Below are 25,318 nucleotides of genomic sequence, written 5' to 3' on the forward strand. Positions count from 1 at the left end.
ACAGTTCTGTACTCTTTTCTTTATGCCGTTTATTATAAAATAAGCTTTTTGGAACATGTTTGGGCCAAGAACTTTGTCACAAAATGTGAACAAGTGCAAAAACTGAAGGATAAGTGGTACAATGTATGCATTGGTCTGAGAAGTACAAATCAAGTTATTCATTAAAAAAAATGTGTACCAAACAAAATCCTGCAGTATCCCTATTTCTAATAAAGAGCAAAGTTGTACTGAATGTGCCATACCAGTGCCACTTTTCACACTGAATAAAGAAGTCTAATGCTCTTTGCAGAGTTGAATATTTGGGCTTCTTCCCTTACTATAGTCTACTGAATGCTGGGAGTTAGCCCACCTTTTCTCTGTCCTTTCCTTTAGTTTAGGAAATACATTTTCCAGGGTTGTACAGTTACAGGGACACGGGTGGCACTGTGGTCTAAACCACAGAGCCTAGGGCTTGCCGATCAGAAGGTCAGCAGTTTGAATCCCCGTGACGGGGTGAGCTCCCGTTGCTCGGTCCCAGCTCCTGCCAACCTAGCAGTTTGAAAGCATGTCAAAGTGTAAGTAGATAAATAGGTACCGCTCCAGCGGGAAGGTAAACAGCGTTTCCGTGCGCTGCTCTGGTTCGCCTGAAGCAGCTAAGTCATGCTGGCCACATGACCTGTAAGCTGTACACCGGCTCCCTCGGCCAGTAAAGCGAGATGAGCGCCGCAACCCCAGAGTTGTTCGCAACTGGACCCACCTTTACCTTTTACAGTTACAGTTAAAAAGGACATTGTAACTTGTGACCATAGATTTCAGGCAAAAAATATTTCTCCATGTGTCTTGGTATTAGAACTATTTCAGCAGAAACATAAAATGGCACAGGCACAAGCTTTCCAAGATTAGGAACATTTCTCATTTGAACTTTAGCTTTAAAAATAGAGGAAATGTAAATGATGTATGGTGGAGAAAGTAGAAGTATTAAGATCACAGTGTTGCACTTAACACTGCTGCTTATATTGGGTATGTGCATCTTGTTTCAACTTTACAATAATTATATTGATGGAAATTGAATGTTGGATGTACAAGTTTGTAAATGAAGTTTAAGGAACTAATAGTTGTGCCAGTTGCATGGTGTCTTTTATACTAATATAGTATTTTTATTTTAGTTCAAATATGGAAAAATTTCTTCAAAACACAACGGGAGTGTGAAGAAAGGTGTCATATTTGCCACCTATTCCTCTCTTATTGGAGAAAGTCAGTCTGGGGGTAAATACAAAACCAGGCTCAAACAGCTTCTTCACTGGTGCGGAGATGACTTTGATGGAGTCGTATCTTTTCAGTGTTCTAACTCGGTACAATAGCAGACTCTTCCCATAACTCTTTAAAACTGTGCCAGCGCTCACTTTGTTAAGCATGTGTGTCTTGCAGATTTTAAATTATTGGACTCTCAGTCACTTGGGAAAGGTATTTGTCAAATGTAGAAGAGTTTCCAAGCAGTCAAGCTTTTGTATTTATATTTAAATGTAAAGACATGGATGTCTAGTTAATTAATAAAAAGCTAAACTGATATTTAAGCTGCAGTATTTGATTGACTTTTTAGCTCTTAGTTGATTGTCCAGATGGAGCACCTTTTCTTACTTGCAAAAACTATTGTTAATAAAAGTACAGTACTTCTAAAAACTGTATATAGTAAACATTGTTTTGAGGCGTTCCTCATTCTCTTCCAAATAGAAGGAATGATCTTACAAGGTGTCCACTGAAACACATGCATATATACGTCATACCAGAACAACCAATATGCACATTTGATTGACTAAAACTTGTATGATTAATGGGCTGCCGTTGCAATCCTATCCAATTTATCTGGGAGAAAGTCCAACTGAACATAGTGAGGCTCACTTGCAAGGAGAAGTGCTTAGGATTGTGCTGCATTAATTCTTTATAATTGGGTAACACATTATGACCAATCTTTCTATTTCACTGTAAGTTAAAACTTCCTTGGGAGTAAGATTATTTTTATTATTAATGTCTATTCCTTAACAATATGTTCAGATAGTATTTGATGAATGTCACAAGGCTAAAAATCTTTGTCCTGTTGGGTCGTCAAAACCAACTAAGACAGGTTTGGCGGTTCTGGAGCTGCAGAATAAACTTCCAAAAGCCAGAGTTGTCTATGCTAGTGCCACAGGTATGTGCTCTGTTTTAAATGTGGTGTTGTTGTTACTTAAGTTGGTGGAAAGGTATGAAATTTAATCTAGATATTTGTTTTCAGGTGCATCTGAGCCACGCAATATGGCATATATGAACCGCCTTGGGATATGGGGTGAAGGAACCCCATTTAGGGAGTTCAGTGACTTTATTCAGGCTGTTGAAAGAAGGTAAGTTGTTGGCTCCATATTTCAACTCTTGTTGTTTAATATGCAGGCTTTAACTATGTGGTAGAGCTCAAGATTTATATGAAGATCTAGCATGAAAACTGTTACCCTCAGTAAGATGGCTCATGGGAATGGTCTGTCTTGATACAGTTTCATATGAGGTGTTATTGTTGCCCAGTTGCACATGGCTCTTGAAGATTTCCCCTGTTTTAGGGGGACAACTCAGGGCTTGAATTTGAAGACAACATTATTTGCCAGAGGATATAAGAACAAATGTTTAATTCCTAGACAGAGGAGGGAGGAGTATTTCAAGTGACTCAGAAATGAAAAGTATCTATATGCCACCATATTAAAATATTGCTGTGGTATAACAATATAAAATATAAAACACCAATATAAATGGTCCAAAACAATTATTAAAGTGACTAGTCAAGAAAGTTTTAAATAGCTGCACAGGCCTGTTGGCATGAAAAAGTCTTCAAGAGGTGCCTCAGTCAAAAGTTGAGGGTGCTTGCTGAATCTGCTGGAGGAGTGTTACACAGCATGTGGTTGGTGACATTAAACTGCAATACAAGTCTCTCTTACTTTATACTGAAATCAGATGGCTCCAGAAGGCCATATTATCCAGTCCTTCAGTCACAGAGCAGGATCATTTGCTCACCTGGACCTTACTTTCTCCCCTCCAATAAAAGAACCCAAACAATCCAAGCCATAGGGTGCCACACTCAAGCTGGATGCAAATTCAGGATGGTATCCTGCTGAGCTGAAAACTCACATACTGTTTCTCCACTCAGTTGACATTAGCTGTTCAGGCATGGGAGAATGTCTTCTGGTTCCTCAGTTGTATGTTCCCTGGAGACTCTCTTATTTGAGGCAAAGTCCATGCCATCTTGTCTCCATTGATGTAAATAATAGAAAGCTTGACAGATTCTCCCTTCTCATGTCTATAGTGTTTTTAAAATATGGTGCTTGCAACTCAGGCTGGTGGTGGTGTCATTTTGTGATAGTGCTTGAAGATATTTGTTCCATTGAAAAATCTTATTTAATCAGGCTTTAATACAACATTAGCTTTCTCTAATAAATCCAATAATTGTCTGTTTTAAAATAATTTCCATCTTATAAATTACCTTGATGGTTCCTTTCTGTTTGTTTTTGTTTTCAGAGGTGTAGGTGCCATGGAAATTGTTGCTATGGATATGAAGCTACGAGGAATGTATATAGCAAGGCAGCTGAGCTTTTCGGGTGTAACCTTCAAAATTGATGAGGTTCAGCTTTCACAGCACTATGTTAAAATGTATAATAAATCTGTAAAAATGGTAAGTGTATTTAAATGCAGCGTTTTGCATGTTAAACTAGACACTACCTTTTGAATTGTAGTTGAACACACAGACCCTAATCCAGACTGATGTAGGGTGGCAGACCAGGTCCAAGGAGTGGTAAATGAATATTTGCAGGATGGGGAGTGACTGCCACTCTTAAAGATGCAGTAGTGTGCCTGATCCTTGGTTGGGGGGGGGGTGAATGCAGCAGTTTGTGAAAGCTGTTGCCCAGTTGCACATGTTCTTGGGGAAGGTGCTCAAGAGGGTGATGGCCATCCAGATGCTCATACTCATTCCAGTTGGGGTTCAGGCCTGAGTTAGGGACTGAGTCAGCCCTGGCTGCTCTAATGGCTAGCAGAAGGGGAGGTGCCACCCTGTTTCTCCTCTTTGATCTCTCAGCAACACCCATGGTATTTTGCTAGATTGGCTGTGTAGGTTGGCAATACAGTGGTTCTGCTCTTACCTAAAGGGTTGTATTAAGGTTTGTGGTGGCGGCCCTCTTAGAGATGGTGAAGCATATGATGCAGTAACCTGAGAAAGATCCTCCTTGGTGGTGATGCTCCAGTTGGGGAACTTCTTCCATCTGACACATAACTGATAATTTTTCATTATCAACTGAATATATTACTGTTTGTTGGGTATTTGAAGCCTGTTAATTTAATGTTGCCTGTTAAGACTAATACCACTTGGTTCTTTTAAGTGGTGTGTTTTAAATTTATTTATTTTACTCTGAGATCGATGTTACAATGATAAATAATATTTTAAATAACTCCAATTAATCATGGCTAACTTATCCCATTGATTTCAGTGCTACATGTAAATTCTCTGGATTGAGACATGCTTGTACTGTGGAAATAAAAATATTTCCTTGAAAAGTTGGTTTTCATGCTCTTATTGGTGAAGGCATAGAAAGAAGTTAGGAGAACATGTTTTTAAATGTTTTGAATAAGTTCTTTTATTATTTTATCACTGATGTGTGTTTTTTTACTGGACCTCTCAGTGCATATTTGTAAAGCCTGTAAGAGATGGCTGTCACTTGTCTTCACTTTTAAATATTCAGGTGTGAGTCTTGTACATCATAATGTAACTGCAGTCTTCAGAGTCAGATTAAAAGCACTGATAAAATTATTGATTTGAACAAAGTTACAGTGATCATTCTATAGTGCAGTAGTTGACAGGGAACCCTCGGACTCCTCAGTGAGAAGATCAGTGCAGTGAGTGAGTTTCCCTGAAAGGCAGGATACTCATTGTTGCTAGTCTTCTTTGGCAGTGTTATTGAATTGGGTATATTCTGGGGTGGGGATGGAGAATTTGTGGCTCTCCAGCTGTTGTTGGATTTCTAACTCCTGTCAGTGCCAGCTGGCATGGACAGTTATTAGTCCAACATCTGGAGGGCACCTGGTTCTGTCTCCCATTTTAGGGTGTACTCAACTCATAGAAGGCAACACTTAGGTCCAGTAGTTATTGGCAGCACTCTTTCTGAATTGACTAAGCACCTTGATTCCCTGAAGGCAGCAAGTTAGAAAAGAACTGTGATAAACTGAAACATTCTTGGACAAATCATCTCAGGTTAATCTTGCTGTGATGGTAAAGTTACACTGTAGAAATTCATCATGTTTACTTACAGAAAAATTTCTGGTGTTCCTTTTTCAGTGGGTAAGTGCCAGGGAGAAATTCCAGCAAGCAGCCGACCTCATTGATGCTGAGCAGCGGATGAAGAAGTCTATGTGGGGCCAGTTCTGGTCTGCCCACCAGAGATTCTTCAAATACCTCTGCATAGCTTCCAAGGTGAAAAGGGTGGTACAGCTGGCACGAGAAGAAATAAAGAATGGCAAAGTAAGTTTCAGGTTGGCCTTGACTCTAGAATGTTTTCAAAACATGGCTTCATTTTCTCAGGGAAATGTCAGAGTGACCTGATGTGTGTGGATGTGTGGGGTTGGATATGCTTTGTATATTTGGAAGAGTTTTAAACTGAGTGTCCTTTTCTCTCTCCAGTGTGTAGTCATTGGGTTGCAGTCCACAGGGGAAGCAAGAACCTTAGAAGCTTTGGAAGAAGGTGGTGGAGAACTGAACGACTTCGTTTCCACAGCAAAGTAAGACTCCTTTCAGTCATACAAATCTGGGAGAAGTAACTTAGTTTTTCAAGTTCTTGGAAAATGCAGAGAACTGTACAATAAAAATCAACTTTCAATGCTGTTTTAAAACTGCAAATGTTGGAGTTGTTTGTCCAGCATCTCCCTTTTTTCTTCACCCCAAGCAATCAGAATTTCTTAATTAAATGTGATGGGGCTCTTGAGTTGTCTTCATGTGATGTATGTCCTATTCAGAGCAGGTGCATGTTGAGTCCAGAGTCCTAATATTAACAGATTTAAGATTAAATATCCAAGAATTTAAACCAGGACCATTTTTTTAAAAACTTTCTGATGCATTTCAACCAAAATCATGAGTCTATCGGAAAACATGTGACAGCTGTTACCCATTTGCTACAATGTGTATAGGTAAGGTCAACTACAGACAGTGTCCATTTTGCATTGGGTTTCTGCTCCTGGCCCCCGCACACGTTGGCAGAGCACACATAAGCCCTCCTGGCCCTGTTGTGGCCCCATTCTGTCCTCTTCTGGGTACAAAAGGACCTGTGCTTTGGCAGTCGCGTGTCAGTTGGACACGCACAAAATGGTCATTGCCTGTGCTACATTATTCTCCACCCAATTCCTTTTAATTTATTATTAAATTTATTAAAGAAACCCATCAGTGAATATTGTCTGGGCAGCCTACAAACAAAATATAATATTAAAATACAAAATACAATAATAAAATAAAAAATAAAAACATCCTTAATCTAACTTTTCAGTAGAGAAGGAATAAAACATTTACCATTGAGAATAAAAATAATATGAAACCTAGGGTTGGTTTAAAACGCAAGTTAAGAGATCTTCATGTGGTGTTAGAAGTCCATAAAGAAGGTGCCAGGCAAACCTCTTTGGAGAAACTATTTCAGAACTTCACTGCATTTGGTGGTGGCATATAGATTAGGGTTCCCAAAGTGGATTAAAAGGTTTGGATATGTATATATGGGAGGTATAGGTATATATGGGAGAATGTGAACTTTGTTCCAAGCCATCAAAAACTTACAGATTGAAACCAGCTCTTTAAATTGGGGCCTGGAAAAGGATTGGCATAATAGGATCAAAACTCTTGTTGCTCTATTTTTAACTATTTGCAATATCAATATTTTATAGGCAGCTGCACAGACATCATAAATGTTGAGCTTACCAGAGTGTGAGTAGCTCTGGAAACTCTTGAAATCTGAATGAGAGCACACAGTGATTGAGAAAAAAAAGAACGAATATTACAGAACTGAATTGATCTTTTATCCTGAGGAAAAGTTTGTGCCAGCTCTAAAATCATTGCATAGCTGCTACAAGTCTCTTTAATTTCATTATAGGGGCTGTACATAAGTTTTTGTATTCATTGGGTTGTATCCAGCAAAGTCATTTTGTAAGTAGAGCCACCTTTGCTTCCACACCAGAGCATCCTCCCCCTGCTCTGGTGTATTGGGAGGAACCCTGGGAGCAGATTTGAGGTGCATGTAGGTTGTGGGACAAAAAGAAGCAGAAGCCATGCCACTTGCACAATGACGTTGCTGAGCATAGCAGCACCTTGTAGGCTGATTTTAAGTTAGTTATTTTTAAGAATCTCATCTCTGACTCCAAAATGTTCTCTTAATTATGCAGCCTTCTGTTGCATCATTGTTTATAGAATTGTAGAGTTGGGAGGGACCCCATGGGTCGTCTAGTCCAACCCACTGCAATGCATCCATGGCAGATGGCCATCCAACCTCTGTTTAAAAACCTCCAAGGAAGAAGAAAGAGTTCATTCCACTGCCAAACAGCTCTGTCAGAAAGCTTACCCAGCTCCTCTAAGCATTCTTCATAAGGCACGGTTTCCAGACTGTTGATAATCTTGGTCACCCTCCTCTGCATACATTCCAGCTTGTCAGTATCCTTAACTTGTGGTGCCCAGAACTGGACACAGTGCTCTAGGTGATCAAGGCAGAATAAAGTGGTACTATTACTTTCTGTGATCAGTTTGCCTCTGGAGCTGTAGAAATTGCAATTCTATGTAAGAGGGGAGATGGTTTCTAAAGTCTTCGGTTTCTTAGTGGATTAGACTTCGTTCAAGCAGCATATAATATAGTGTGCTGCTTTCTGTGACTCTCACATGCCAAGTTATGGTCCTTTGTAATTTTCTGCCACGATTGATGGTCTTCTTTTGAACAGTATTGACCCAAGACTAACCAGTCCCCATCTGATTCATTGCCACTCTTGGTACAGTGGTACCTCGGGTTAAGTACACTTCAGGTTACATACGCTTCAGGATACAAACTCCGCTAACCCAGAAATAATGCTTCAGGTTAAGAACTTTGCTTCAGGGTAAGAACAGAAATTGTGCTCTGGCGGTGCAGCGGCAGCGGGAGGTCCCATTAGCTAAAGTGGTGCTTCAGGTTAAGAACAGTTTCAGGTTAAGAACGGACCTCCAGAACGAATTAAGTTCTTAACCCGAGGTACCACTGTATAGCAGTTCAGACTGAATTGAGATTTAATAGCGTCTGCCTGAAACAAGTCAGACCTTCAAGAAGCTACTACATAAACAGCATTTTTAAATGCTGGGAGAAGAGAAATTTTAGGTTGCCCATTAAACCAAGCAGAAATGTTTTTTCTTTTTTAAATCTGCAGGGGAGTATTTCAGTCTCTCATTGAGAAACATTTCCCAGCTCCTGACAGGAAGAAGCTTTTTAGCTTGCTGGGAATCGACTTGTCTGCTCAAAGTAATAACAACTCTCCTAGAGACAGTCCTTGCAAGGAGGACAAAATGAAGAAACGCAAAGGTACATAGTTGTAATGCTATTCTAATATAGTTAAGATAGTGGTTAGAGTGTCGGACTGGGGCCTGGGAGACCAAGTTTCAGATCCCCACTTGGCCATGAAGCTCACTGGGTGAACTTGGGCCAGTCACTGTCTCTCATTCTAACCTACCTTACAGGGCTGTTGGGAATAAATGAGGGGAAGAGCCATGTACGCAACCTTGAATAGTGGATATAAATGAAATGGGAAAAGCTAGCAGTATTGGCATGTGACTATGTTCACACGTGTGCAAGGAAGACTAATCAGCAATTTTATAGAGCAGGGAGTCTTGGCACTGAACTAATTCAAGCTACACTGATTTTTACCCACACTCAGCTGCAAGACCATAGTGTCTGTCTTGTGCTGTGAAGCTGTTTGTCTGAAATACTTAACTATGTTTGTCACTTTCTCTAATGCCTGAACTGATTTAAATATCAAGAGATGTGAAAAGCAAATCTCATTTGAACCACCCTTTTTGTAAGTGGTGCTCATTTAATTTTGGGTGTTCAGGAATTGGTTGCAGAGGGCTTTGTACTGCTCGTTCTTCTATATAGCGGAGGTAGGCAACCTAAGGCCCGTGGGCTGGATGTGGCCCAATCACCTTCTAAATCTGGCTTAAAATGCATCTCTGGGTTATTTGTGGGGCATAGGAATTTGTTCATATTTTTTTCAAAATATAGTCCGGCCCACCACATGGTCTGAGGTACGGTGGACTGGCCCATGGCTGGAAAAGGTTGCTGACCCCTGCTATATGGGGACTTAATAGGCCTGCTGCACCACAACAAACATCAAACCTTCAGCAACCCCTGCTGTTGTATATGCCCCCCATCCCAGTTTCCTCATCAGAGTGACCAGGCTCTTAAACTGCTTTGCTCCCTTGTAAAATATTATAACTGGTACAGTAGGTGATAACAGCAGTGAAATATCATAACTTATTACAGGAAAAGTCTCTGTACCGTTAGAACAAGCAAAGGAAAACTCACACATATATGTACGACCTTGGGTTTTTAACATTTGGCTTGTAAACTTTGCAGTGTCCTGTGAGGTGCCTTCATCTCCAGCCCTTTTTAATCAGTTCCAGTGAAGTTGTAATTTTATACTTTGAAGAAGACTTGATAGGAAGCCTGTTAATGTATCAGGAATACAACAGGACCTTCCCTCCCCCCTTTTCTTTTTTTGATATGGTTTCCCACCTTGTTAAACACCTGTAAATAATAAAAATCTACAAAATCTTTACAAACAACCCATAGAGAGAATAGTGGGGGTAAATGCCACTCAGTGATAGCTACCTCCTCATTACGTTTTGTATGAAAAAGGTGAAGAAATAACCAGAGATGCCAAGAAAGCGCGTAAGACTGGTGGGCTAGCTGGGAGCAGTTCTGACGAAAGCTTCAGTGAGTCGGACATCTCGGACAATGAAGAGAGTGATAATGAGAGCTCCAGGTTTTTAAGCTCTGGGGAAGATGATGACTTCAACCCATTTAAAGATGAATCTAGCGAGGATGATGAAGATGGTGAGATAATAATGGGTATCATTGTAATTTAGTATTTCTTTTCAATTGTTGCTTTGTTGCATGTGCTGCCACTATTTACTTTCCGGAGGCTGAGTATAGTACCATCAAATTTTTGGGGGGGATTACGCTCCAGGGATGGCACATATACACAAAAGCATGTATACTTGAACCACTCGCCATGCGAGCATCCTTACCTTTCTGGAGCCATCTAACAAGTGGGCCTTGATCAGTTCTAGAATGCTCCTGTGCAAGCTCTGGAGTGCTCTCGTGTAAGATCTTACTGGGCTGTTCAAGTTCCCACAAGATCTTGCAAGAACCATGTAAGCAACGCTTGGAAGCTTCTGTGCTGGGAAAACCCTGCACAAAATATCTTTTAAGCTTCTGCTTTCCATGCATTTAATTTGTGTGATTTCAGCCGGCCAACCTTTAACCACATAGAGCTGAAATCACACGTATTAAATGTGCATAAGTTACAATTGTACTGTTTTTCATTAAGCTGATCCATACAATATTTACCTACAAAAGAAATTGCTCTGGTGCATAATTTTCATATTTTTCCAGAAGCCTTTTTTCTCCTTTAATATATTTATTTTTCTTCAGACCCCTGGCTAATTAGGAAAGAACATAAGAAAAATAAAGAGAAGAAAAAAAAGAAAAGCATAGACCCAGATTCCATTCAGAGTGCCTTACTAGCGTCTGGACTTGGATCCAAACGGCCCAGTTCTCTTTCTTCCACAGTAGTTACCTCTTCTACTACAAATACGTCTGGTATGTTGAATGTGCAGCTTCTGAATTGGCTTTTGAAGCCAGAATGTTCCTTCCAGCAAGGGAAACAACACTTTCACATTTCTAAACACCACCATTCCTTTTTTTATATATGCTGCAGCTAACAGTAATACAAATACCAGCTATGTAACAAGTCAGGATGCTGTTGAGAGAGCCCAGCAGATGAAAAAGGAATTGCTTGATAAATTGGAAAAACTATCAGAAGATCTTCCTCCTAATACACTGGATGAACTTATAGATGAACTGGGTGGTCCTGAGAATGTGGCTGAGGTAGGTGCTGGATCTCAAGTAACTGTGTGGGAAGCAGACTTGTAGTTTGAGGTGTTATGGTGCAGGAATTGCTACAGAACATCCACATAACCTAACATGTTTAATATTAAATGCAATTAAATAAAGATTTGATAAACCAAAACATAATTTTATAAAATAAGAGCCTAGTGATGTTCATTCCAGTGCCTTTGCATTAATTGGCCTAGATTCAAACTACCTTCCACTAATAAACAGGGGTCACAAACCTATTTTAGCCTGAGGATTGCATTCCCTTCTGGGCAACTGTCTGGGGACTGCCTGCCCACCCACCCTTTCTTTCACTCTCTCCCTCTCATATCAACAACATGGATGGTGGCATTGTCAGTAGAGAAAGAAGGTATTGCCTTCAGTGATTAGAAGTCCAGAGTCTTGGATACCCTGAGCTTCAGATGATGATGCTTCCAAGTGGAAATATCCGACACTAATAGATAAGGAATTGAATAGAAGGCAAAAGTTATTGGGTAGAGAAGTAGACTTGGATGTCTTCAGCATGTAGGTGTTTTAGTTGTGGTTCCCCCCCCCCTCCTTAAAAACCAGACACACGAGTGAGTTGATTCTAAAAGGAATATTCCAGGCCTGACCCAGCCTCCCCAGAGCCACGGCACCTGGGGCAGGATGGAGATGGCTCAACACCCTCTCTCAGCCTCCCAGACTCACCCAGCCCTCGAGAGCCTCCCCTCTGTAATAAATAGTTATGTTCGGAAGCCGTGGTGCCCAGCAAGGGAGGAGGAAAGGAGAGGCAAATAGCCTGCAGATGATGCAGTGCGGTTATACCACACTGCAGGCAGGGGGTGCCAGAGCACAGAGGGAGCCTTCTGTTCTTAGCAGCAAAACCACAGCCCCCAGAAAGGCAGACGGCCACCATCATGGGGTCCTGCACACCCAGCCCCATGGGGCAGGTGGGTACCCCAATGTGGTGGGGCATGGCAGAGAAGCAGCAGTAACCTCATCCCTCGCCCCGCAGCAGCACACACGGAGAGTGGTGAGAAAGGTACGAGGGTTTAGTGAGGCGGCAGCTGCTGCGGCCCCAGGATGGCAGATGCTAGAAATGGGCAACATGTTTCATCATACAAGCTTTTTCTTGAGTGCATGTGAAATTGCTTGGAAGTATTTAATGGATTCCTAAAAGCACTGTTTAGCATGCTAAAAGAGGTCATTGTTCCCAAGATGACAGGTCGCAAAGGGAGAGTCGTGAGTAATGATGATGGCAGCATCTCTTATGAGTCCAGGTCTGAGCTAGATGTTCCTGTTGAAATCCTAAACATCACAGAGAAGCAAAGATTCATGGATGGAGATAAGGTAACCATTTTCATTACTCTATATCAGTTCTCAAGTAAAGATTCATATAAAATAGATGGACAGATGTCAGGGAATTCTTGGCAATATTTTGTTTGGGTCTGCACTAAGAGACAGCCAAAATGTTCCCTGTCCTTTTCAGCAGCCTCAGCTTTTGTAGCTGGAGTCAGTCAGGGTTCTGCCCTCCCAGGACAGGTGGAAAAGGCCTGCAGGTCTTCCAGGACTCAAAGCCAAGATGGCCTCTGTCAAACAAGAGCAGAACAGTAACAGGAAACCCCGGACTCCATCCATTCTCAATAAAAGACTGTTAAAAGATTATTAAAGATTATTAAAGTTAATAGTAGCTAAAGAGATAAAATAGAGATAAAACACATATAGCTTCTGTTTCATTAAAGGTGACTTGATTCATTCTGCATGCAAAGCGTGTGATCTACCTTTTGAATTAGTCTCTTCCTACCAATTCAAACATGTTCACATCCTGCCCATAGACATATTAAAATTTAAAAATCCAACCTTTCCACTCTTTCTCTCTTAAAGAATATTGCCATCATTTCTGAAGCAGCCAGCTCTGGTATTTCATTGCAAGCAGATCGACGAGCCAAGAACCAGAGGCGAAGGGTACATATGACTCTGGAGTTGCCGTGGAGTGCAGATAGGGCAATACAGCAGTTTGGTAAGCAGTTTTGTCTTGGCTTTACTTGGAAATGATGCTTCTTTGCCAGGTGCATAATGTTGAGTTTGTATCATTTGCAGTAAGGCAGTTTTAGCAGAGTAGCCCTATATTTGCAATGCTGCTAAACAGATGTGTGTAGGCTCACAAATTACATAGTGGTCTGATATGCAAACTAGAGTTCAGTCTATGCTGGGTTTTGCACAATGCCAAAAGATAATGAAATCTGACAACACGTTGACAACACTCCATAATGGTAGGAGTCTTCGAACAGAGTTTTCCAGTTCTGTCTAGTTTGAGTTGTATTTCCATTGCCACAAAAACAAACTACTGAACACCATTCAATCTGTGTCTATGGAAGAAGTGACTTGCAAGGCAGTTAAGTATTCACTTCTAAAACAGTTTCCTTAAAAAGTAAAGTTTAAATTCTTGTTTCTTCACTTAGGGTATATCTGAGCCAAAATGTAGCTTCAAACACAAGCAAGTTGAATCTTCTTAGTTCAATAAAATTTGTTTGTCTTCAAGAGTTATTTCTCCTACTAGCTCCAAAGATAGGGTGATTCAAATTTGCTTAGGCCTGGTGTTGCCCACTCCGCAGAGAGTGGTCTTTCTTTCTTTCTTTCTTTCTTTCTTTCTCCAGAGTCAGTACTATGTCCAGACTATTTTTGGCAATGAACATGGGGTTTGGACAAGTTTTGGTGTTTGTGGATTGTGTTCCCTTCTTGGTGTGTGGGGGGTCTTATCCCTCCAGTGTACATTTCTTAGGCCTGTTGTGCCTCATATGAACTGACTATGGGGTGCGGCACTCATCTTCCTTCAGGCCAAGGGAGCTGATGTTTGTCCACAGAAAGCTTTCTAAGTCATGTGGCCAGCAGGACTAAACTGCTTCTGGTGCTACGGGACACCGTGACAGAAGCCAGAGCACATGGAAACACCATTTACCTTCCCGCTGCAGCAGTACCTATTTATCTCCTTGCACTGGGATGCTTTCAAGGCACTATGTTGGCAGGAGGTAGAACAGAGCAATGGGATCTCACCCTGCAGCACAGATTCAAACTGCTGACCTTCCATTCAGCAAGCCCGAAAGGCTCAGTGGCTTAGACCACAGCGCCACCCATGTCTGTGGTTGTATACTGAAAGGAGGATATGATAGCAGTTAGCAAGCTATTTACTATTACTGATTTTCACAGAGGAAGCTTTTTTTTTTTTTGGCAGGCCTGTGTGGCTGTTTAATTTTACATTTTTTGATCAGCTGCTCAATTTATTATATGTATTGTTGTTTTCATAGTGTTTTATATTCTGTTATACCCCACCCTGATATTTTATGATGTGGCAGTATAGAAATGTTTTTATAATCATAAAATAAACCTCTTATTAGTTTGTGAGGAACCACAGAATTCCCTGGAAAACAGTTTGAGATGGTTAATTGAATCATTTGTTTATTTTATTATTGTGAAGAACATGGCCTCCAAATATACTTCTGTTTTCCTATCCAATATTTTTGAGAATGGGCGGCTGATGCTGGGTGACTTGAGTGAATAAAACCTCTTTTTCTTACTATCCAGGCCGAACTCACAGGTCCAACCAAGTGACCGCACCAGAATATGTCTTCCTAATATCTGAACTGGCTGGAGAACAAAGATTTGCGTCAATTGTTGCCAAACGCCTGGAGAGCTTGGTAAGCGGATTGTTGGGTGTAGCTTTGACTAGGAAATTCACTGCAAGCGAGCAGTTTTTGAATAAAGACACAGAAACTTGAAAACACATTTCTCAATTATAGCAGGTTCTGTTAAAGTTGAAAACAAAGCAGAAAACATCTAAGATTCTGTGGTCTAGAGAGTGGCTCTCATATCTCAAATTGTGTGGGGTAGGGGTTCATAGGGGGGATTTAAGCAGTTTCTGTTAATATGTTGGAGACTCAATACAAATCTTTGGGTAGATGCAGGATGGGGAATCTGGCTCACCAGATATTGCTGAACTATAACTCGCATCATCTCCAATTGCTGGCTTTGCTGGGAGAAGCTGGTGGGAGATGGAGTCTAGCATCTTCTACAGGGCAACATGTTTCCTATCCCCAGTATAGATTGTACTTTATCTGCAAAATGAATGGGATCTGTCATGTGAACATGATCAGGTGTTCAAAATGTACCTCTCATCGGTGACAGGTAGATGATGAAGGGCTTTGTGTGGGAGACAGGATAGAAAAGATCCCCCAGGGAGGGAGTCCTGGGGAAGAAACAGAAGTTCCCAGGTGGTTAAGAAGTTCCATATGGTTAAAGGATATGATAAAGTTATGATAGAGGGTTTTTATATCTCTTCCCCCCCCCTGCTGTTTTATTTCATTTTCTCTTATTTTGGCTTTTCTGTATCTTTTTCTTTTTTTGATTAGTTTGGCTTTTATTGTATCTTATGTTGAAACTTTCAATAAAAATATTTAACAAAAAAAACAACCCATCTTTATTGGCTATGGTCGTACAGGTTCACTATCTGATGAGCCTTGTTCTCTGACATACTTTTGGCTTCTTATGCCAACTTTTTGTAATATTTTCCATGCTCTTGCATGATGAAATTCTTAATCAAGTGGGCAAAATGTACCTCTCATCGAACAGAATTGCATTACGTTTGTTATGTGCTGAGGCACAAGCAAATTGGGTTGGATCCAGAAATAAGCATATCAAAGGGGGTTGGTGGAAACAGAATTTTCCACCCCTCCTTAAGAGTCCGCTTCCATGAGTGAGAGTTCTGCTGGAAGAAGGCACCTCTATCTAATTTTGAGAGTTCCCTTTGTCTCCTGCACTACATTCCACTCCAGTCAACAGGTCACAACCCTCAGAGAGGAAGGGTTGGAGACTGCAAGAGGGAGGAGAGAGTGGGAAAGTCCATTTCCACCAGCCCCTTCATTGTGCTTATCTCTGGATCCAGGCTGTTGGCTTCAGATGATAGGCATTATTCAGCAAATAACTGAAGTAACGATGAATAAAGATGTGTTAATTTAGGAGATGATATATTATAAAAACAACTTGGTCTCAAAATTATTGTCTCTTGATAGGGAGCTCTCACTCATGGCGACCGAAGAGCTACAGAAACAAGAGACCTCAGCAGATTCAACTTTGACAACAAGGTAAGCGAGATACACCTTTCGAATAAAGCAAGCCCTATCTTGCCTTGACACACACAAAAAATAGTCTGTTATTCCGGGGGTGGGGGGGAGTGTTTCTTTGCATTATAATCCTTTTCCCTTTTGGGGTTATAGACTCTGGAACTTCCCCAGCCATCCTGGGCAGCTTACAGCACATATAAAAACATAGTAAAACATCAAACATTAAAAACTGCCTGTATAAATTGGCCAGATTTTGGATGTGAAAGGCAAGTGTCCTAACTTTCTAGGAAAGGAACACAATACTTTTAAAAGAAGGATGTTTGTATTTTATGGTGGCTACAATAGTTTCCCCCCTCTCTCATTAACAGTATGGCCGAAATGCATTGGAAATAGTGATGAAGTCCATTGTGAACTTAGACTCTCCATTGGTTTCTCCACCTGCTGATTATCCAGGAGAATTCTTTAAAGGTATATGAATTTTTTGAAAAAATACTGAGGTGATAATCACGTTTATCAGTGAAGGGAAACAATGTCATAGACTGAATTAAAATTATGCACTCCAATCATTTGGTGGGACTATATGTACCTTTTCCTAACAACTAAATTCAACAGTTCCTTTTGAAATTGCATGATCTGTTTTCAGAACTTGGATCTGAGAGCACAAATGGTTTGGGTTAATTACAGCATTCTAACTACGGAATCGTTGGGCCTTTCTGTAGTAGATAGCAGGACCTGTTTGGACTGCCATATGACCCCTTTTGCACATTGAATCAGTTGTGTTAGTTTTTAGGGGAGGGAAACCATCAAAGGTTTGGTTACATTTCACAAATGCTGATGGTACTTAAATTACCTTAGTAAACAGCAAGAATGGAACCCATGACAGCTTCCCTTTGTTCTTCCTAGATGTCCGTCAGGGTTTAATAGGCGTGGGCCTAATAAATGTAGAAGACCGGTCTGGGATTCTAACACTTGACAAAGGTACTTGCTCCTTTTTAATGTCTATGTAACTCACTTTTCTTTTCTTTTTAAATTCTGTAATGGCCTTGTAAGTCAGCAGCAAAATTTGAAAGGATTGTTTTCAGTGTTAGTCATACTCTACGAGTAGACACATTGAAATTAATACATGACTAATTTTGGTCCATTAATTTCAGTGGGTCTACTCTAAGCAGAGCTTGGCTGGATACAGGCCAAAGTCTTCAAGTGTGAATATACAAAACAAAGCTATGGTTTCAGGTAATACAGTGATCTGAAATGGGTAGTGTGCTTTTGAAGTCCTTTATGGCTCTAAAGACAGAAGCCAGCCTGTCTCTTTCCCTCTGCCTGGGTGATTGGGAGGGGGAGAACTTAATGCAGCTTTTATGGTTAGATTTGAGGTTGGTGGGGTGGGAAGAAACTGCTTAGGCAGGGTTCAGGAAGAGTGCGTACCTTATACAGTTGCCTATATCCCTATATTCTGGCTTAAAGTGCTTCATCTCCTCTTGTTCTAGATTACAACAATATAGGGAAATTTCTAAACCGGATTCTGGGTATGGAAGTGCATCAGCAGAATGCTTTATTCCAGTATTTCTCAGACACGTTAAATGCAGTAATACAGAATGCTAAGAAGAATGGAAGATATGACATGGGCATTTTAGGTAAGAGCATGAGTTCGTTCACACACCCTGCTATGCCAGCCTCTTTTCAGAGCCCACGTTCTTCCACTGCCAGTAATAGAGGCAGATGGAAACCAGCCACCACCTCTTTCAGCCTTTCCAAGAATGAGATGGTGCCTTGAACGGATAGGAAGTGCTGCATGGGTTTAGTAGCAGCAAGAGCCAAACAACTGAAGTTCTTCAGACCTGCTTCTTTGATTAGACCCCCGTTTAAGCTCTCTGTCTTTCTGCCAGTCCCGCATTACATGCATAGCCACTGTTTCTTGTGCTGTTCTGTAATGCTTACTGCCCCAGATGCCTAGCCTCAATCTCATGTCTCTACAGCACTGCTCATGTATTTCATTTGATGGCCCTTGTGATGGCAAAGCAGGCAGGCTTGAGTAATGCAGATTTTATGTGCCCTGCTACCATATTTTCTTCAGAAATGCCTCAGAGAGTGATATGCTGCCTCAGTGGAGGAGGCTGTTCAGAGGCTGGTGATTCCTACACACAGGAATCATTGGAAACCTTTGTTCTTCTCTATGTGCTGTACTCATATGTACCTTGTGACTCTCTTTCTTGAAGATCTGGGTTCAGGAGATGAGAAGGTGAGGAAGGCAGATGCTAAAAAATTCCTCACACCAGGATATTCTACCTCAGGACATGTTGAATTATATACTGTAAGTTTCTTGGTTAATTGTTCACCTTTGCATGAGCCACTGACATTTTTTGTTGACTCAAATAGTAAAACTTCTTGCTAAGTACCCTTTGACTTTTAATGTATTTTCTAGATAAGCGTGGAGAGAGGGATGTCTTGGGAAGAAGCAACTAAGATTTGGGCTGAACAAAGTGGACCAGAAGATGGATTTTATTTATCACTTCAGGTGAGATTGTTCTCTGCAAACTTCCACCCAAAAGCATGTTAACTTCATTGGACATTAGTATATCTTACCGGTATGTGTAATAAAAACAAAAAAAGGAAGGTTAAAAAAGGAGCGGGTGGATGCTGTGGTCTAGACCACTGAGCCTCTTGGGCTTGCCAATCAGGTCGGCGGTTCAAATCCCTGCAACTGGCTGAGCTCCTGTTGCTCTGTCCCTGCTTCTGCCAACCTAGCAGTTCGAAAGCACACTAGTGCAAGTAGATAAATAGGTACCACTGCGACGGGAAGGTAAACACCATTTCTGTGCGTTCTGGTTTCCGTCACAGTGTTCCATTGCACCAGAAGTGGGTTAGACCTGCTGGACACATGACCCGGAAATCTGTCTGTGGACAAACGTTGGCTCCCTTGGCCTGAAAGCAAGATGAGCACCGCAACCCCATATTCGCCTTGGACTGGACTTAACCACCCAGGAGTCCTTTACCTTTTACCTTCTTACAAACCTAAAAATTTATTAACGTAATAAAGAAATACTTGACATTTATGCAGTGTATCTTTAAGCGTTTGAAGCACTGTGTAGTCAGTATTTCAGGTGGGAGCCTGAGACTGAGAGAATGTTGGCAAAAGCTGGATTTTCCCAGAATAACAGCCCCTCAGACCAGATCTGGGAGCAGAGCTGATGTTTGGGTTCAGAAGGACAGAACTACTCTTGCATGTGCTGTAAAGCTGCCTCCTTGAGATTTTTGTTGCCTCCTTAACTTCATCCAGCAGATTCTTCTTTTTTTTCCTGGGGAGTGTAGCGTGATTTATTGAATGCTACCACAACGTGTCTGTAAACAAGCCACCAACTCTGCTTCTGTATAAAACCAATTCTGTTTTGTGGTTAGGGGTGTGTTTAGCCATCAACAGGACTTGTTTTCTTTTCTTTCTTTTTCCTTTTTAAAATTTTTTATTTATGCTTTTCAAGTTTATACATTTCACTAATTTTATACATTTCACTAATTTTACAATCATTTTAACATTTCAAAACTTGACTTCCTTCCCCCTCTTTCTGCCGTTCCTTAAATTTATTTTAATATTTTCTGCATATCCAAATTAACCTAATTTGCTCATTTATTCATCTTTAAATATATACTCTTATGAAACTGCAGGCTATTACAATACTCCTGCCAATGTTTTTATCTGTTTACAATTTATCTATAAATATTCAATAAACCATTTCCATTTTTTTTTAAATAAAAAGTTTGTTATCTTGATTTCTTATTCTTTTGGTAAGTTTTGCTTCTTCCAACAGATTCTAACCCTGGTCTGTCTTTAAATAAATGTTAAATCCTGACGGTATTTTAAGTAATGCATACTGCATTTTCACAGTATTCCCCCCCCCCTTTTTTCCAGATACGAAACAATAAGAAAACTGCCATCCTGGTGAAAGAAGTGAATCCCAAAAAGAAGCTTTTTCTAGTATATAGACCAAATACCGGAAAACAATTGAAATTGGAGACGTATGCAGAAATAAAGAAAAAATATAAAAAGGTTACTTGCTTTTTAAAAATAACTAAAACATGTGGAAAATGTTAAAATACCACATTTGTATTAAACCTATAATCTTGCGGGAGGGAGAAACAAGGTATGCATGAATATCATGCATGAATACCCTTAATATGCACTAATTACATTAAAAATACACAGATCCTAGATGTAAAGAGGAGTTTATTAACATGACCCATAATATGTGCACATACCCATCCCTACTGCTTGCCTCTTCTCACTTGGGCTGCCCTCCTTCACACATTGGCTAACTACCCATCTTATTTACTTCCTACACAAGTAAAGCATGCCTAGGATTGCAGCCATAGTCAAGTGAGATGACCTTGTGGAAATACTCAGGTGCTGAATAATTGCTATTACGACTAAATTAGGCATAATGCCAAACCATAATTTGGGTGTTAAATAATCCTATTCTGTGGGGCCTTCTGTTCACATGTAGCATCCCCCCCCCAAAAAAAATGATTATTGTTCCAAATCGGAGGAAGCCGGTTCTTCCAAACAAGCAAACTGTGATTTGTGCTTTTCTGCAAACCATAGATCGCACCTTCTGACCACTGTTGAGCTTGGGTATTCTATCAGTAAGGACTGGGGGCTGCATGGGCAGGGTGCGCATGTGAGCCTGAGGTGCGCTAGGGTTCTTCTCATCCATGTAACATGAGACCATGGTTTGGCCTTGCATCTGAATGGGACCTGTAAAGTTACTCTTAACCTTGGAACTCAAGAAGCCAAATCTGGCTGTAATAAATCTGTAAAATCTAATTTATTTCATTTTCAGGTTCCTTCTGACGATGCTGTGGCCCACTGGCTAGAGCAGTACACGTCATCAGCAGACACTTGCACCCATGCTTACTGGTGAGTTCTTGAAATGCTGTGGTACAAAATGTCTTGTGTGGTATGCTGGGCTTTTCAAAAATGCCTCTGAGAAAAGAAACTTTGGATGGGAGCATATTAAGTGAAAGCTTCATCAAAGAGTTGCATTGGCAGCCTTTCCACAAGAAATACCAAGCCTGAGATTTGTGCAAGTTCTAACTAGGCTTGGGGAACCTTCTTGGTTCAGAACTAACTGAATCCTCTTATTCTTGTCTGACTTGCGTGCTTGAGCAGCTCATCCTACTCTTTTGTGAGGCAACAATTTGTTATGTAAAATCAAAGTGTTATTCAGAAAATATTGTGGGACATCATTGTGTGTTGCTTTTCATTAAAAATTGTGTATGTGTTAAAGAAAAGGATCAATCTTTAAGTATTCCCCTTCCTCTTTCAGGAGAGGCAACTGCAAAAAAGCAGGCCTGGGCCTGGTTTGTGAAGTTGGCCTGCGCTGTCGGACGTACTATGTCCTGTGTGGTTCAGTCCTAAGCGTCTGGACAAAAGTAGAAGGAGTTCTAGCCTCAGTAAGCGGTACAAATGTTAAAATGCAGATCGTTCGGCTACGGACGGAGGATGGACAGAGGATTGTAGGCAAGTCTGATAATTTGTCATTACCTTTTGGTCCATGTGGCAGTCTAACTCCTGAAGTCTCTCTAACCTTAAAAAGTGTACAACTAGTTTTGTGTATTGTTGGTTTCTTGGAACAGAAGGCTCATTTTGCATTTTATTTTATTTTATTTTTCCCTCCAAGGATACATTATTGAATCTGCAGCATATATTTCTTTAGTGTCTTACACTGAGGAGCAAAGGGCCTGCATTTCATAGCCCAAGCAAAAGTAGGCCTAAAAAGACTGATGAGGGCATTTTCAGGATATTGCCAGAGAGAACAGATGGCCGTGAATTACAAGAAAACCAAAGTCATGATTTTCTCAAGAAACTATAGGGCCCATAGATGGCGCATGGACAACCAGCTAATTGAACAGGTCAAAGTTTTCAATTATCTTGGCCTTATTTTCCATGGGGAGCACACCAGAAATGTGCAAAAGAAAAAGCATCCCAAAGCACCAAAATTCTGACACACCTTTTCTACACAAAAGGTGGTAAACATGTACCATTAGTCCTGGAAGTGTTCCAACTAAACCACTAGCACAGTTGTTATATGGGGCTCAGATTTGAACAAGCACTCACCTTGGATCTATGGAGGCTGTCCAATCAAAGTTCTTAAGGCAAATTTTCTCTGCACCACCGAGTCCCAAACGCATCATTGTGCCTAGAGGCTAATCTCCCCTCGGTAGAATTATGGATCTCGCATAAGACACTTAGCTATTAGCTTCGCCCCCCTGTCTAATATCCCTAGTGCTGCAAGATTGTCACAAGAGCACTTGGACTAAAATTGTCTATCAAAAACTTCACTCTTGTGGTTTATCACCACAACAGCTACTTACTTTGGGTTTTAGTAAAGCAAACAGTCTAATTTGTCAGTGCCTAAATGATGTCGAGCGTCAGAAAAACTTGGCCACAATAAGGAATTTTTTTCCCCATGGTATGACTATTTTCCACCGTCCCATTTTGACTCTCTGGCACCCTATCTGCATAACCTAGCAATTCTAAAATGTAGATCCGCTTTTACTCTTGCTTCCACATGTAAAACGCTTAGGTCCCTGTGGAGATGGCAGTACCGAATCGGTGGCGCATGCCCTTCTGGCTTGCACTCTTTATAAAGACTTGAGGAATGAGGTTATCACCCCTCTTTTATTGTCCATCCCGGGTTGCCTAACCACTGCCACAGTGTCCTTTCTCTTGGCAGATCAAGATGAGCAGGGGACAGCAAAGGTTGCAAGGTTTTTAGCTGGGGCAATTAGAATAAGATCCGCTATTTGACTGTTGATTCAGATATTTTATATAATTGACTTTTTATTTCTATTCTTTGTATATCATATTGTTGTTTTTTTGCTATGGCTGATGGCTGACACAAATAAAGATTCATTCATTCATAGTTGAAAAGGTGGAGGGATGGGTGTACTGGGCTCACCACAAGCCCTTGATTTAAAGTAACCTTTTCTGATCAGGCCTCTGTTCCCTAAATGAGGCAAAAAGGGAGGAGGAGTGTTCAGACGGCATTTCTTGTGGCCAGATTCTACTTAAAGAAGGACAATATCCCAGATGCATGGAGAACTTACCTGTTTCCTTAATATCTATGGTAACATCTAGTGTCCCTGTGTGTGCACAGTATATGGGATTAGACCTCAATAGCCACCATAAATCCACAAAGCTGGTGATTGTCCTCAGAGTAAAAGATTTTAGGTGGTCAGTTAATGGAGGACCACTCACTGCCTTGGAGTCAAGAAGGATACTGTAGGTTGCTTACAAGCAGCATGGATGTCTGTGAAATAAGACCCAATCTTTTCTGTTGCAGGCTTGATCATTCCCGCAAATTGTGTGTCTCCCCTTGTAAACCTACTTTCGACATCAGACCAGTCACAACAGCTTGCAGTGCAGCAGCAACAAATATGGCAACAGCATCACCCACAGAGCATTACCAACTTCAACAATGCATAAGAAAAGAGAGTCTTTGGTATTTGGCTGTACAAGCGTATCATTGCATTTAAAAAAAAAATATCAGGGACAGATTCCAAAGAAATAACTTTCAGTTCCATCATGCTCTCTTAGAACTGTGCAGAAGAGGAGAGACACCTGAAGGGTGGTCAAACTGAAAGCCAAACATTGTTTCACAGTGGTCCATGTGTCCTTTTTTACCCCCCCCCCAACTGCTCTTTATAGAGCTGCTTCTTTTTACAAAAAAATGTTTGTCCTACTTAAGCTACAAACCATGACTTTTTTTTTTAAGAGGCTTGAAAATTCCCAACCAACCTATCCATTCACCTTGTCATACAGTGCTCAGGGTTTAATGCAGTACATCGGTGCCATTGCTGCGGGAGAGGTCCTCAGATGCATGTATTTTGAGTTCATATTATAGAGATGATATATATAATGGTGGCAACACAGGTCTCAATAAAAAAAGTACATTTATTTAAAAAGCAGCATGAAAATTTAAAGGTTTGCAAACCACACATTCAAGTTTGTTCCCCATTTTTGTTTGGGCTGTGCATGTCTTTGGATTAGGCATGAGCAGGATCTACACAAAAAGTCAACATGGAAAAGGAAGAAAGAGACAATCTCAGTACAGCATTGAGGATTGCATTTTAAGAAAAAGGCCCAGCGATTGCATTTTCTGGCTTTCTTCTAGAGGTTATATATTTGAATCTGCAACATGTTTGTGTGTGTGTGTGTGCGCGCGCGCGTGTGTGTGATGAAAACATCTTAAATTTTTAAAGTTCCTTTTTTAAATGTGTTAATGGTGTTCCTAATTGTGTGCTGCAAGAATGGCTTTAAAAAAGCCTGATTTATTTTCTTTTTTCTTTCCTTCTCAAATGTTTCCTTTATCCAGTGAGGTTTTTAGGAAACACAAGTGCAAATTTACTTCCATTTCACATTACAGCCCTTTAAAAAAAGTTTTTGTTTTTTGTTACTCAATACTTGAGCTGTAAATTAGACATGGGGGGGAGGGGGGCAGCAGCACGTGAGGGTTCCGATGTGTATGCTGGGTTGATTTTTCCCCCCGTTTCCCCGTCACTTGAATACTTTTGTTTATGTTGTAAGACATTGTAGAGTTTATCCTGGAGCTGTTTAAAATTGTAAATGTACAAAATGTGAATAGTCACTTATCTAAAAATATGGGTAAGTTTTGTTTTGCCTATAATAGTAGATGTTTATAAAGAAAGTGAAGGACAATGTTTGTCATTTTTCTTCTTGCTTGCACAGGTTGCACTATTGAAAAATTGAGATTGTATAAACCTGTCCACAAAACTACAAGATACCAAAATCTTGTAGGTGTCAAATAAATAAAAAAGCTATTGTTCTAACAAGCAATGAGTCCTGTGTTTTTCATCAGTTGTCACAATTCTCAGAACATTTTAGTTATTCAGTCATGGATTAAGTTCACACCAGAAGGGAGCAGGTGGCGCTGTGGTCTAAACCACAGAGCCTCGGGTTTGCCGATCGGCGGTCTCGATCGGTGGTTCAAGTCACGTGACGGGGTGAGCTCCCATTGCTCTGTCCCAGTTCCTGCCAACCTAGCAGTTCAA

The 25,318-nt window shown here is 40.7% G+C and overlaps 1 protein-coding gene across 1 annotated transcript in view; it reads left to right on the plus strand.

Moving 5' to 3' along the window:
* Window positions 1-25,099, plus strand: part of SBNO1 (strawberry notch homolog 1) — a 38,657-nt gene extending 13,558 nt beyond the window's left edge. Inside the window, exons 10-32 of the mRNA XM_033136391.1 lie at window positions 1,146-1,307; window positions 2,032-2,167; window positions 2,252-2,357; window positions 3,517-3,670; window positions 5,327-5,509; window positions 5,669-5,766; window positions 8,410-8,561; window positions 9,894-10,091; window positions 10,692-10,859; window positions 10,978-11,147; window positions 12,354-12,485; window positions 13,020-13,155; window positions 14,718-14,830; window positions 16,202-16,273; window positions 16,621-16,720; window positions 17,156-17,230; window positions 17,740-17,886; window positions 18,469-18,563; window positions 18,675-18,767; window positions 20,157-20,294; window positions 21,085-21,161; window positions 21,571-21,764; window positions 23,590-25,099. Of these exons, the coding sequence (XP_032992282.1) occupies window positions 1,146-1,307; window positions 2,032-2,167; window positions 2,252-2,357; window positions 3,517-3,670; window positions 5,327-5,509; window positions 5,669-5,766; window positions 8,410-8,561; window positions 9,894-10,091; window positions 10,692-10,859; window positions 10,978-11,147; window positions 12,354-12,485; window positions 13,020-13,155; window positions 14,718-14,830; window positions 16,202-16,273; window positions 16,621-16,720; window positions 17,156-17,230; window positions 17,740-17,886; window positions 18,469-18,563; window positions 18,675-18,767; window positions 20,157-20,294; window positions 21,085-21,161; window positions 21,571-21,764; window positions 23,590-23,732 (3,042 nt within the window). The 3' untranslated portion in view covers window positions 23,733-25,099. The remainder of the gene's footprint in view (window positions 1-1,145; window positions 1,308-2,031; window positions 2,168-2,251; window positions 2,358-3,516; window positions 3,671-5,326; window positions 5,510-5,668; window positions 5,767-8,409; window positions 8,562-9,893; window positions 10,092-10,691; window positions 10,860-10,977; window positions 11,148-12,353; window positions 12,486-13,019; window positions 13,156-14,717; window positions 14,831-16,201; window positions 16,274-16,620; window positions 16,721-17,155; window positions 17,231-17,739; window positions 17,887-18,468; window positions 18,564-18,674; window positions 18,768-20,156; window positions 20,295-21,084; window positions 21,162-21,570; window positions 21,765-23,589) is intronic.
* The last annotated feature ends 219 nt before the right edge of the window (window positions 25,100-25,318 follow it).

This window comes from Lacerta agilis, chromosome 17, assembly GCF_009819535.1.
Source record: "Lacerta agilis isolate rLacAgi1 chromosome 17, rLacAgi1.pri, whole genome shotgun sequence".
Lineage (NCBI taxonomy): Eukaryota > Metazoa > Chordata > Lepidosauria > Squamata > Lacertidae > Lacerta > Lacerta agilis.